This window comes from Chanodichthys erythropterus, chromosome 6 (genome assembly GCF_024489055.1).
Source record: "Chanodichthys erythropterus isolate Z2021 chromosome 6, ASM2448905v1, whole genome shotgun sequence".
NCBI lineage: Eukaryota > Metazoa > Chordata > Actinopteri > Cypriniformes > Xenocyprididae > Chanodichthys > Chanodichthys erythropterus.
This window is the reverse complement of record NC_090226.1, coordinates 286085-298484: the sequence shown is the minus strand read 5'-3', so window position 1 is coordinate 298484 and position 12400 is coordinate 286085. Positions and strand designations below refer to the sequence as shown.

The window sequence follows — 12400 nt, the reverse complement described above, 5'->3', positions numbered from 1 at the left end:
AAATATTATACAGTAGCTGTATGAGATTCAAACGGTTACAAAACATAACATGATCAAACAAATCAGTTCTTCTGATTCCTGATTTCATGAGAATCCTGTAATGGATGATGAACTGTCTGGGGTGACGGCTTTACATCTGCCTGTAATTGAGCTCACAGACAGGAAGAAATAAAAGAGCCAATCAGAATCCTCCAGAGAGGCCTGTCAATCATCAGACGACCCAACGACACTGAACTACTGCAGTTTACAGCATGTTTACGCAGCTAGTAGTCTGCTTTCTTGAGCATCAAATCATCATATTAGAATGATTTCTGAAGGATCATGTGACACTGAAGACTGGAGTAATGATACTGAAAATTCAGCTTTGATCACAGAAATACTATATATACACATAGAAAACAGCTGATTTACATTGGAATAATATTTCACCTTTTTACTGTATTTTTGATCAAATAAACGCAGCCTTGATGAGCAGAAGGGACTCTTTCAGAAACATTAAAGGAGTTCTGACCTGTTCGTCCGTGTTGGTGAAGTCCAGATCCATCCTGTTGTTGTGCTCCGGCTCAGGACTGTAGACCGGCTCAGGTGCTGGTGGTCTCTCAGGGCGTCTGGTGGTCTGACTGGGCGTCACTTCCTGTGTCCTTCTGTACGAGGCCCTGCTACGCAGGAAGTCCGGCAGTTGGTGACCCCTCGGCAGGCCGCTGGTGGTGGCGGTGCTTTCGTATCCGTTCCTGCGCAGCTGTATGCGGTGGCCGTGGATCTGCGGTGAGGACGGGCCCTGGCTGCTGCGGTGGAGGGCGATCTCGTGTCCGCGCTGGCGGGGCAAGCTGGCGGGAGGATCGGCGGCTGGAGGAGGGTTTGAGAGCAGGTTGGAGGTCTGAGGTGGAGAAGGTTGGTTTGATTCTTGGTAACGTGGGACGTGACCCTGGTTGGGTCGGTCTGGACTGCAAATGACACCCAGATCTTCAGCATGAGTGCAGTCGCTCACACCCCAACCGTTGGATCGACAGTCCGATAGTGAGTTCTCGGTGCCCGAACATGCGACGTTATCCAGCCAGATCGGACCTGAACAGACAGAGTGAAACAGAGAACAGCACTGAGATTATAAGATATACAGAAGACAATCAATTCACTGATGAATGAAGTTCACCAGAACACTGATCTTACCACGACCCTGGCCGAACTTTGCGCTGTGAGCCCAGGTGAGTCCACGAGAAAAGCCCAGTTCGCGACACACGACATTGGCTAGATTGATGTTGACCTCGTCGTCACACACGGTGCCCCACTCGCCGTTATAAAACACCTCCACGCGACCCTCGAACTTGCTCCTGCCGCCCACCAGACGCACCTGGACTCCCGGAGCGGCGAGCAAGACGGGAGCGACAACACTCAGGAGCAGCAGCTGGAAGATCATCTCTGATCCCTGTGGATGAGTTGGCATTACAACCTTCTCAAGCATGAGCTGATGACTCCTGCCAGCAGCAATTAAACCAAAGCACAGAGCAGAGAAGTTCAAATTAACCAGAGTTCAAGCAGAAGTGAAGAACGCAGGTCCACTGGAGATCTGAACTGGAGCCTGTTTCCAACACTGGAAAAATGATGTTCTTCCTCAGTGTCTTGTTTTCGAGCACACATATCTACACATAAACTTAAATCAAGATATATTTACTTGACAAGTATAATGACTTCAAATGAGTTTATGCTCAAAACAATAAATATCTGTTAGTGAGGTCAGAAACAATCTTGTTTTCCTTGATGATTTTTCTGATCCCACTGACAGATATTTGTTCTTTTAAGCACAAACTCATTTCACTTCAGAAAACAAGACCTAATATCAAAAATCAGAGTAGCTTCTCAAGTAAATCTTGATTTAAGATTGTTCAGATGTTTGTACTGGGATATAATACCGGGGAAGAGCGTGTGCCATATTTCAGTGGTCCGAGACGCGTCATCATCACATTTACAGCTGCATGTGTGTTGTGTGTTATATCAGCTCTACACAACTGAAGCGACCAGAACACAACCACAGGCGTACAAACCACACACACATTCCACCGAAATACTTATAATTACCCCAGAATTCAATGCAGCGCTTCGACTCTAAAGGTCAGATTGAGAATTAAAGTGATAGAACCTGCTGGCTTCATTTACAAGTGATTTAACATATAGTGAAAGTTCAGTGTTGTTTGATTCCCAATGTACTTCAAATTAACTTTGTGTTCAGAAAGAAGAAAGAAAGTCATAGAGGTGTGGAGCGAGTGCATGATGACAGAATGATAATTTCTGGCTGAACTGAGAGAGATTCTGATGCTCAAATAGACTATTATTATTCATGGCATAAATCCAATAAAAACTTTGAGATACAGAGAAAACTAAGAGATAAATCAGCTGACAAACACACAGAATCAAATAAAGAACGTCATATCTGTGAATCAGTAAATCAATGTGATTATCAGAGGAGTGAGAGGCTTTACACTCACCTGTCGAACCGGCCCGTGTGAGCAGATGAGAGCAGGAGAAAGAATGAGTGTGTGAGACGGAGAGAGAGAGAGTTAAACCTCTGACCACCAGCTGCTTCTCTCTCTCTCACTCACTTTCTCTCTCTCTCTCTTTCTCTTTTTTTCTTCTGGTTTATGTAAAGTGTTTTTTTTCAGTGAATCGTTTCATAAAGTGCACTTTTAAAGTGACACTCAATCTGAATCTTACTTCAACTCAGCATGCAGTGATATTTCAGAATTAATTTTTACACATTTTTCACTTCAGAAGATCTCAGAGATGCACTCTTCACATCGTAGTCCAGGAAAACACCTAAAACACACTGGCAACACAGCAGCAATACAAAACTGCATCACAACTAACAGGGAATGTTGTGTCAAGGTTCTTTGAAAGCTATGAACGAATGTTCCTCCAGTAACGTTAATAGAACATTTGTTCAAAGTTATCTGGTCTTTAATAATGTTCTGAAAACTTTAGAACAAAAACATTATTTATACATTGTTCATGGAACTTTTTCCCAAAACATTTTAGTTGATCTAACATTTTTTGAATGTTACTACTTGTTTCAGAACGTTCAGAGAACATTCAAAAGTAACGTTAATGTTTAAAGAATGAATGTTCCAAAATGTCTGTATGTTTTGAAAATTCAGAAATAACATTTTAATAACTTAATGTGAACATTAGCAAAACGTTCCTAGAACATATTCTTTTTTTGCTCGCCGGAAACCCCTCAGAACATGATCTATGATCTTCATGTTAGAGATGATGGTGTTTCATCAGCTCAGTGTGTTTGTGCTGTGATTGAACACTGGGAGCTCTGGCACGCGTCCACACCCAAAATGAGTGTGTGAGACAGAAATGGACACTCTTTCTCTCCAGCAAAGAGCAGATGCTCACGGATCACGTTCTGCATGTTCCCATCTCAAACCCTTTCATAACGGCACGTGTGATAGTCAGAGAAACAAAAGCAGACTGACATCACTCTTCAAACTCAATGACTCATTTATAAGAGCCAAGAAAAGCCACCGCAGACGAGGGGTCTTAAAAGTGATGCAGACTATTAATGGAGCCACAGACGCAATAACCAGCCTTTCTTCTTTAAGTCATTTGTATAAGTAGCACTTAAAATGAATGATTGTTCCATTTGAGGTCTTGAGCAGTGGTTATGTTAGTTGTGGCGTCCTCTACTGGTGAGTGCAGATCTTCACTCATAGATTCATTATTGTAACACTGTTGTGTGTTTTTTTACTGTGACTCGTTTACAGTGACGCTTTACCGCAGTATAAACGAGGCTCTTTGAAGACGTGTGTTTACTGTAAACGCCACCCAACGCGAGTGTAAGGCATGAGGAGAATCCAATGAAGGACTCCTGCGGCCCTCCTCAAATCCTTGCAATATTTGACGTTGTTGCATATAAAATGCATAAAGCAGTTACATTCAGCAGCACAATTAAATAAAAATTATGAATGTGAAGTCTCAGATATATGATGAGTCGCAGCCAACAAATATGAAATGTTTTGGACTGTTGAAATCTGCACCAGAAAATGTTATGGCTGTCCTTCATTCCTGAAAGACAGAAAAAGAATCAAAAATACAACAAAACATGTTAAAAAAAAGATAATATTGCCTTGATTTTATCCATGAGGATGTGAAAAATGTCTAAAAATAAGAGGGATTGATGAAATCATTTGAGAACTGAATTCAGGTACATTCTGGTAAATTCACCTGCATTTGCTCCATTTATTGAAATTGTCAGACTGTTCTCAAATTTTGTATTTGTTCTACAGCATCTGTGTGGATTTGACTCGTTTTGAAGGTTTGAATCAGAGATTCTGTTTACTGAGAGTTTAAAGATGAGCTCAGCTCCACTGCATCTGCAATCAGGACAGAATTACAAAGATCAACAGAGAGTATCGGCATCTCTATAATGACAGCATTATTCTAAACTGACACGCAAGACGACACATGAGCGACTGCTTTCACAGACAGAGTTCGGTCACTTACATTTTAGTACCACTGAATCATGTGCCATAAACATCTTAACTGAGATCTGAACTCATGTTGTAGAATGAAAGTTATGAGCAGAACTGACCTTATTTTCACAGTAACTTCGGTCTTAACAGAGAGTATATTGATTACAGTGTATTAGAATAGATTAGAAGAATCAGTCCAATAAATAGAAACCACCTTCGATCCAATTCATGTCTTTATTTGTGATTAAATGAAACTGGTCTGGATTAGAAACATACACAACTGTTTTCAGTGAAAACACATGAAAATGATACAGTACATGATTACAGAAATAAAATCATAATCTCAGGTTTATTTCTGCTGGAGAATCAGAGGGTTCATCAAAAGTTTCTGCTGGTTCTGGGTGGTTACTAGCTGGTTTCATTCAGGTCTGCTAGAATCAGAAGCAGAAAGTGTTTGCACACACAAGGAATTTTTCTTGGTACTGAAGCTTCCAGTACACATATACAAATACAACAAGAAGAAATATAATAATAAATTTAGGAATAAAAATAAAAGTATTGGTCTGATCAGAGCACACCTCTCCTGATCTGAGGAATCATTCCTGTCTGGAGCACAAACACTTCTTCTACATATAGTTACAGTGATTCTGGTCTTAGATTGACAGAGCAGCCTGGCTCCTGAATCCTGAATGCAGCTAAAAGGTCCTGGTCCTCAGGAAAATCAGCATCAAACATGTACAAGAGTTTAATCTGGGGACTCAAACTATAGAAGCAAAGAGAACCAGCCTCTCGGTCCAGGAACACGCCGAGTTTCCTGATGGACTCTGGTGGAATTGATACAGGTTTCTGGTTGTGTTGAGCCACACATACATTATCTGAGCAATATAAATTCCACGACATCCCATTGTGTCCCAGACGTACTCGATCACTCGCTCCCTTCCTCTCCATTCCCTCACAGGCCGCACCCACATGTATGTCTGGCCCAATCACATCCACCGCAAAGAAGCAGCGTTCTGACAGCGGTGGGCGGCACAGGACCTGGTTGCACATGTCAAATCTCTCGTCATTATCAGGAAGCTGCTGTTTCTCCTTCTGACGAGTGGCCACAGTGTTGTTCTCGTTCAGATAGAGGTGTTCGTTAGCCGTCTGAGGGTCAAAGGTGAGCGTGACGGCATCTAAAAACAAATTTATCAGATTAGCATCAACAGTTCTCAAGCTGTTTCCATCAGCATATGCATGTGGGTAGAGGACATAATATACTTCTGGGATGTAACATGCTTTTAATAATCATTTGAGATGGAATAAAGCATTTTGATAATTCTTTCATAATTATACTTGCAGGTTTTTATGAGCTCATGTTAATTTAGAGAAACACATGAAATATCTGCATGTCTATAAACCTTTTCAAATGAACCAGTAAGATCCATGAGCATTTTTAAACTCACATTTGTAGAGTCCTGGTTGGGGACCACAGACTCCTCCAGTGGAAATTCTAGTAAGAGAAGAATGTTAAGAGTAGAATCACACCTTGAACACATTTTTAAACATGAATATTATAGTGATATTGGATGACAACATAAAATAACCTCACAAAAATCATACACTAAACAAGTACAGTGCATAGTTTAAGTGCATTTGGGACACAAGTCATGCTACAGTACCTCAGTGAGCACAGGTACTCATCTAGAATTTCCTGTTCGATGTTTTCAAGATCATTATACCGCAGATCCAGCTCTCTCAGACATGAAGGATTGGCTTTCAAAGACGACAGCAGCTGATAAATTCCTTCTTTAATTTGACAGCCTGAAAGTCTATAAAGCAAAAACAGTTTTTTTCAGATCAGCATATTCTCGCTTTTCTATGTGTTTGGACTCTGTTGTGTGCGATTTGCAGGGCTCGATAGTAAGAACTAATGGGAAAGTTTATAATTTGCACAAGTCTTGTCAATTCAAACATTCAGATGATTTTAAACCATTGAAGTAGAGACCTGCACTCCCGCAGGATCCAACGCAACAGATTGTGATGCGGGACAAAATTTGATGGTTAGACACTCGTGTGCGGGTTGCGGGAGAATAAAATGATTTGTGGGACTCCCGCAAAATGGAAATGTCTAAACATAAAATATCTAATAACTAATAAATTGTTATTAATATATTGCACAAAAGCAACAAGGATTTACAGTCGCAAGCATATGCGAGATTCTATTTATAACACGTTTGCAGTGTTGAGCAGTGTAGCCAATCACAGACGTATCTGTTGATTTCTGAGACGCAATGGATGCAATCAGAGGTGTTTATGTTATAATCCTCTCATCGCTCAAAATGCTGGAGTTTTTATGCAGTGCTGACATTTGCGTGCTCACGAATCCAACTATTATAACACACAAAGTGTAGACATTATGAAAGATTCATTGTTAATTTATTCAATGTGTTATAACAGAGTTTTGTGAGAGAGCGGGACAAAACATGAATGTTGCAGGTGGGAGCGGGACAAGATAACATATTATTTTGCAGGAACGGGACAGAATCCTGCTGGAGTGGGCGGGTCTCTACACTGAAGTGCAAGACGACGCAAAAAAGAGAACTCTCTCAACCGAATTGAGTTCTTTTGTATCTTCTTGCGTTTGAATGTCCAAATACCTTGTAATATCTTGGCAAGTATCCCGTCAGTTAAGTCTTAAGTGAACAGTTGTGAAAGAAAACCCTTGAGTCAATATATTAGATCAATGCATGAGGTATTATAGTGACCACAAACCTGCTGTTTGTTTATTTGATCTGCTCATTTAATTTTTTCTTACTTTATTACTGACTGCTTACTTGTCTTTAATAATAATAATTTAATATAATTAACTTTATATTAGTTAGGCTAGTAGATTTTGCTTGTAGTATTGAAATTGGAATAGAGAATTGTGAAATTTCATGGGCATCTAACATTTTGATGACATAACCTTATTTACAAGTTTACATGAGTCGAGAACAATTAATACAATCATTTAATTTATTTTATTTATAATGTGGGGCTAAATTAGAATGTGAACCACATGGCCAAAAGAACAAATCCTTAGGGCTGAGCTCTGCTTAATTTGACTTACTTCAGAACTTCAAGATGACAGTTTGTGCTCTGCAGTCCAGCTGAGAGAATCTTCACTCCTGAATCACCTAGAGGATTGTCACTGAGATCCAGAACTCTCAGATTCATATTTTCTCCTGAAAGCACATCCCCGATCAGCTCCATGTCCTGACTCTGGAGGTCATTGTGGCTGAGGTTCAGGATCTGAATCTGGCAGTTGGGGTCACAGAGCGCAGTGGAAAGCTGCTTCAGAGCGGACCCTCCCAGAGCATTGTGGCTCAGATCAAGGTCAGTCAGGTGAGAGTTTGGTGACCTCAGGTAACCCGTCAGGATCTTACAGTGCTGCTCTGTAAATCCGCTTCCTTTAAGCCTGTCAGTATTGCATTCAAACTTACATTCAGCTTTGACCAAGAACTTTATATGATACATTATAAAGACATATGCAGCATCTTAATACTTACAATGCCTTTCTGAAATCCACAATGGCTGGGGAGAATCTCTGAAATCCTTCTAAAGTGATGTTGTATTTCCTGAGGTCAAACTCATGATGTTTTGTATCTGACATCCTAAACCGGAAAGCCAGAAGTGTGCACTGGAACAGCGTGAGAGGTTCTTTGGACCGTGATCGTTCAAGATCTTGCATCTCCTGCAAAAATGACGTGTCCTTGAGCTCAACGAGACAGCGAACAAGACTGATGCATCTCTCAGAGGACAGATTTTTCCTTTTCAAAGACTTAATGTACGTGGTCACCTTTTTGTGACCATCTGAACTACGGACCCGTAATGGAGGCAGGAGTCCTTCAAGAAGACCGCAACTGGAATCACAAGAAATCCCAAAGAGAAAACACATAAAAAGATCCAAGTGCCCATTTTTACTTTGCAAGGCCACATTAATCATATCTTTGAGAAAATCAGACAAATTAGACTTCTGCCTCTTCTTAGCTGTTATTAAATTCATAGAGTCTTTTTGTGATTCATTTTGTGATAGAAATGTGTGAAACGCAAACAAGGCTGCAAAGAATTCCTGGACACTGAGATGGACAAAACTGAAAAGTTTTTTCCTGTAATATACAAAGTTGCCCTCTGTGACACAGGTAATGACACCAGGATATTGATGCGCTTCATCAACAGTGATATTATAGTTCATCAAATCTTCTTCTCTGAAGATGACATTCTGTTCCTTCAGCTGCCAGTATGCCAGCTCTGCCAGTTTCATAATCAGCTCATCGTGCTTCTTGAGAGCATCTTCTTGAGACAGTTCTTCCCCTTGATATTTCTTGTGGCTCAACCCGGTCTGAATGAGCAGATAGTGGATGTACATTTCCGTCAGATTTGAGGGCATGTTCCTATCTTTATTTTGTCTTGCAATTATGTCTCTAAGAACAACCACTGAAATCCAACAAAATAGAGGTATGTGGCACAATATCCACAGGCTCTTTTGAGACTTTAGGTGACAGATGATATCTTTGGTTAGCTCTGGATTCTCAAGTTGCCTCGTGAAGTACTCTTCCTTTTGATCATCTGTGAATCCTCTGATCTGTGTTTTATATCCACATAAGAAGATCTCACTTGGAAGCTGTCCAGCTGCGACGGGCCGGCTGGTGATCCACAGATGAGCGGATGGAAGCAGTTTTCTTCGTAGAAGGTTTACTAGAAGAACATCGACTGTGGCTTTCTCAGTTACATCTGACAAAAGGCAGCTTTGAAAGTTCAAATCCTTTTTATATTCATCCAGACCATCTAAGATGAACAGAACTTTCCTATCACAGATCCATTCAGAGATCGGTCTTGCCTCGCTAAGCTCAGAGTAAAAGACACAAATCAAGTCAAAAAGACTCTTTTCTCCCTCAAGCAAGTTCAGCTCTCGGAACGGGAGCAGAAACACAAGCTCTAGACCTTGATTGGCTTCTCCTCTCGCCCAGTCGAGGACAAACTTCTGCACGGTGATCGTTTTCCCAATTCCAGCAATTCCTTTAGTTAAAACAGTCATCATTTTTCTGTTTCCATCTGTGGGTGGCTGAAGGATTTCATTGTAGTTTATGACTCTCTGTGCTGATGTGTTTAAATCATGCGTCATCTCAATCTGCCAGATTTCATGTTCTCTATTGATGGGGTCAGAGTCATCATCGATTATAAACAGTTTAGTGTAGATCTTGTTTAGAGAGACAGACTGGGATGCAGCTCCCTCCAAAATCCTCTCAGAGTCTCTCAGCATTCTTGATTTTATCTTATTCTTTACATTCTGAACAATTTCTAAAAATCAGGACAAAGTTGGGAAGTCGTATTATTAACAGGAGCCTCACACTTATGAATGGACAGTGTTCTACAACAAGAGATCTTACCATCTTTGTTTATTGAGGTAGAGTGAGACACCTGAGGCTGAAAAAACAAACACATTCATAAATATATATATATATATATATATATATATATATATATATATATATATATATATATATATATATATATGACATACACAAACCATTTCTTAAATGAGCAACCATTTCTTAAATTATCAGGCACTCACCACATGTAGATTCATGGTAACATCACCATTTATGGTGTTTCCTACCATGTTTGGAGCAAGTATTGATCCACCACCTTTCTGGTCAATTGTAAAGTTATGCTGATTTGGGTTCTGAATCAATGGTTTCCCGAGTAAGGTAGAATTATTATTATTATGCTGTTGTTGTGAAAGGTTGTTTCCAGAATGTGTTTGAACACTGCCACCATCTGTTTCAAAAATAAACAATTAAATACATAACCAAAAGATTGTAAATATTATAGTAAAGCTTAATGAAGATTGAGAAACATATTGTCTAATAACAAATTAAAGTATAATGATTTTCCTACTTTTGATATGCATCTTTTTTCTGATTTTTCTCACTATGGACTTGAACATTTTTAATGCTTTTCTCTTTCCATATTCATCCTGTAGCTCCTTTAGGGTGTCTTCCAACCTCCCTGTTGTTCTTCTCCTGATGTGTTAAGCAAAGACAAACTGTTATAAGAATAAAGTTTATGGACAATAACAAAAATTATATTCAAAATTAAGGTTGGTCATGAGCAGGTATTTTTAGGGTTAGATACACTTGCAGACACATTCATATACCTGTTCAATTGTTTTCATTTAGCATACATGAGACCCAAGTTTTTTCAAATATTTACTTTAGGCCAGATAAGCTAATAAATAGGGCAACGAAAGTTTGTATTTTTCCAATATGTAAATATTAAATGTGGCTAATATATTATTAACTCAAGGATATTGCACAGCAGTAAGATCTTCTCATCGGAGCTGCCTCATTGGTCTGTCTCTGCCGGTCAGTTTCAAAATATTGGAAATGACCAATCAAATCAAAGTAGGCGGGCATAAAGTTCACAGAAGCTGCTGAGCGCGAATTCTAGTTGCTAAAGGTCATAAAGTGCGAGATAAGATATAAATAGCTAAACTAAACATTTCATATTTGACAGCTGTTTTAGGATAGAAATGTTAAACGAGCAACAAAAATAATCAGGCAAACTAGTTTCGCCATTTTATTAAAAATAGGTCTATATAAGCCTAATTTACGTGATTCATTTAATGTAATAATTAGTAGCCTAAGTGTCAATGTGAGAGGACATGAAACATTAACAAAGTAGTTTTCATTATATTAGGCATTAGATTAATAATGAATGTGTATATATTGTGAATGAATTTAATAAACTTATTTACCTAACGTTCGTAAATCAAAAGACTAGGAGTCAAAGCTCTGCTTTAGGAGAAGAGACAGAGCAAGACTAATAGAAAAATGAAAAAAATGATAGAGATGTGAGAGCAGGTATTGACAAATAATCTACTGCCCACTGACACGATTTTAAATATAATATGATATAATGTCCTTCATACGTCTTGAAATATGTAGATCAGAGAAATCAACATTTTCTCGGGCGAGAACCCCATTAACTCGCTCAAATGTGGGATTTCTGTGATTATAAAACCGCATCACTACACCATCATTACCATGTACACGCTTTAAATAAGTTAAACGGTTTTTGGAGATACTACGTCACTTCCACACACTTCATCAATCGTGCATCATATCGTAATCGTTTGATATTTACCTGCTCAAGTGCTTGTCGAGTTTCTTCTGTAATAAACAGAGAGTCTTCTGATTCATATCTTTGCAAGATCTTCTCAAGAATCGTTTCATATTAATCGCGTTCGGTCGCTCCATCGCTGCACTTTTGTGTTTGTGTGTGTAAGTCTAACTGAGGTAAAACCGCGCCAACAGCAGCGAGGCGGGGATTCGTTTTGAGCGGGCGGTCATAAAAAACACTTTCGATTAACACTTTCAGCATCTGATAATTCCCGACATTATGGTTACTTTATTCCTTTGTGACTCTGTTTTTCGGTTCAGCATTAATATTAGATTAGAGATTATGGATTTATTGTTTTACTCTTGTTTTAAGATATGAAAGCGCTTTCTGTTTGCTTTAATTTACCTGTTTTTTGTATTTTGGATTGTCAAATATCCAATGAGAAAGAAGCTGACTGTAGGACTAAATATGTTAGAAAAAGGACAGATGAAGCAATTTTTAGATTTAGAAATGATTTGAGTGAACAAGACTGGAAAGAGGTGTATGTCGGGGAAGTAAATGCAGCATATGAAGCTTTTTTAGATAAATATCTTATATGAAAGGCATTGTCCATATGTGCAATGTAGATATAAGGATAGCTATAGCAAAAACCCTTGGATTACTAGGGGACTACAGAATGCATGCAAAAAGAAGAATAAACTTTATAGAGATTTTATTAAATTTAGGTCAAAAGAAGCAGAAATGAAGTATAAGCTCAGTGGTGTAGTCTACGTGATACGCAGGTA

General features: G+C 39.2%; 1 protein-coding gene across 1 annotated transcript; it reads right to left on the bottom strand.

The window, feature by feature from the left end:
• Positions 1-4757: 4757 nt before the first annotated feature.
• LOC137020906 (protein NLRC3-like) lies at positions 4758-11759 on the bottom strand. Its single transcript, XM_067387026.1, has 9 exons — positions 11640-11759; positions 10392-10516; positions 10066-10271; positions 9881-9917; positions 8000-9791; positions 7561-7908; positions 6131-6280; positions 5915-5961; positions 4758-5644 (listed from the first exon to the last, which is right to left on the bottom strand). Exons 1-9 carry the CDS (start codon positions 11750-11752, stop codon positions 5106-5108), a joined length of 3357 nt encoding a protein of 1118 aa, XP_067243127.1. The 5' UTR covers positions 11753-11759; the 3' UTR covers positions 4758-5105.
• Positions 11760-12400: the final 641 nt, after the last annotated feature.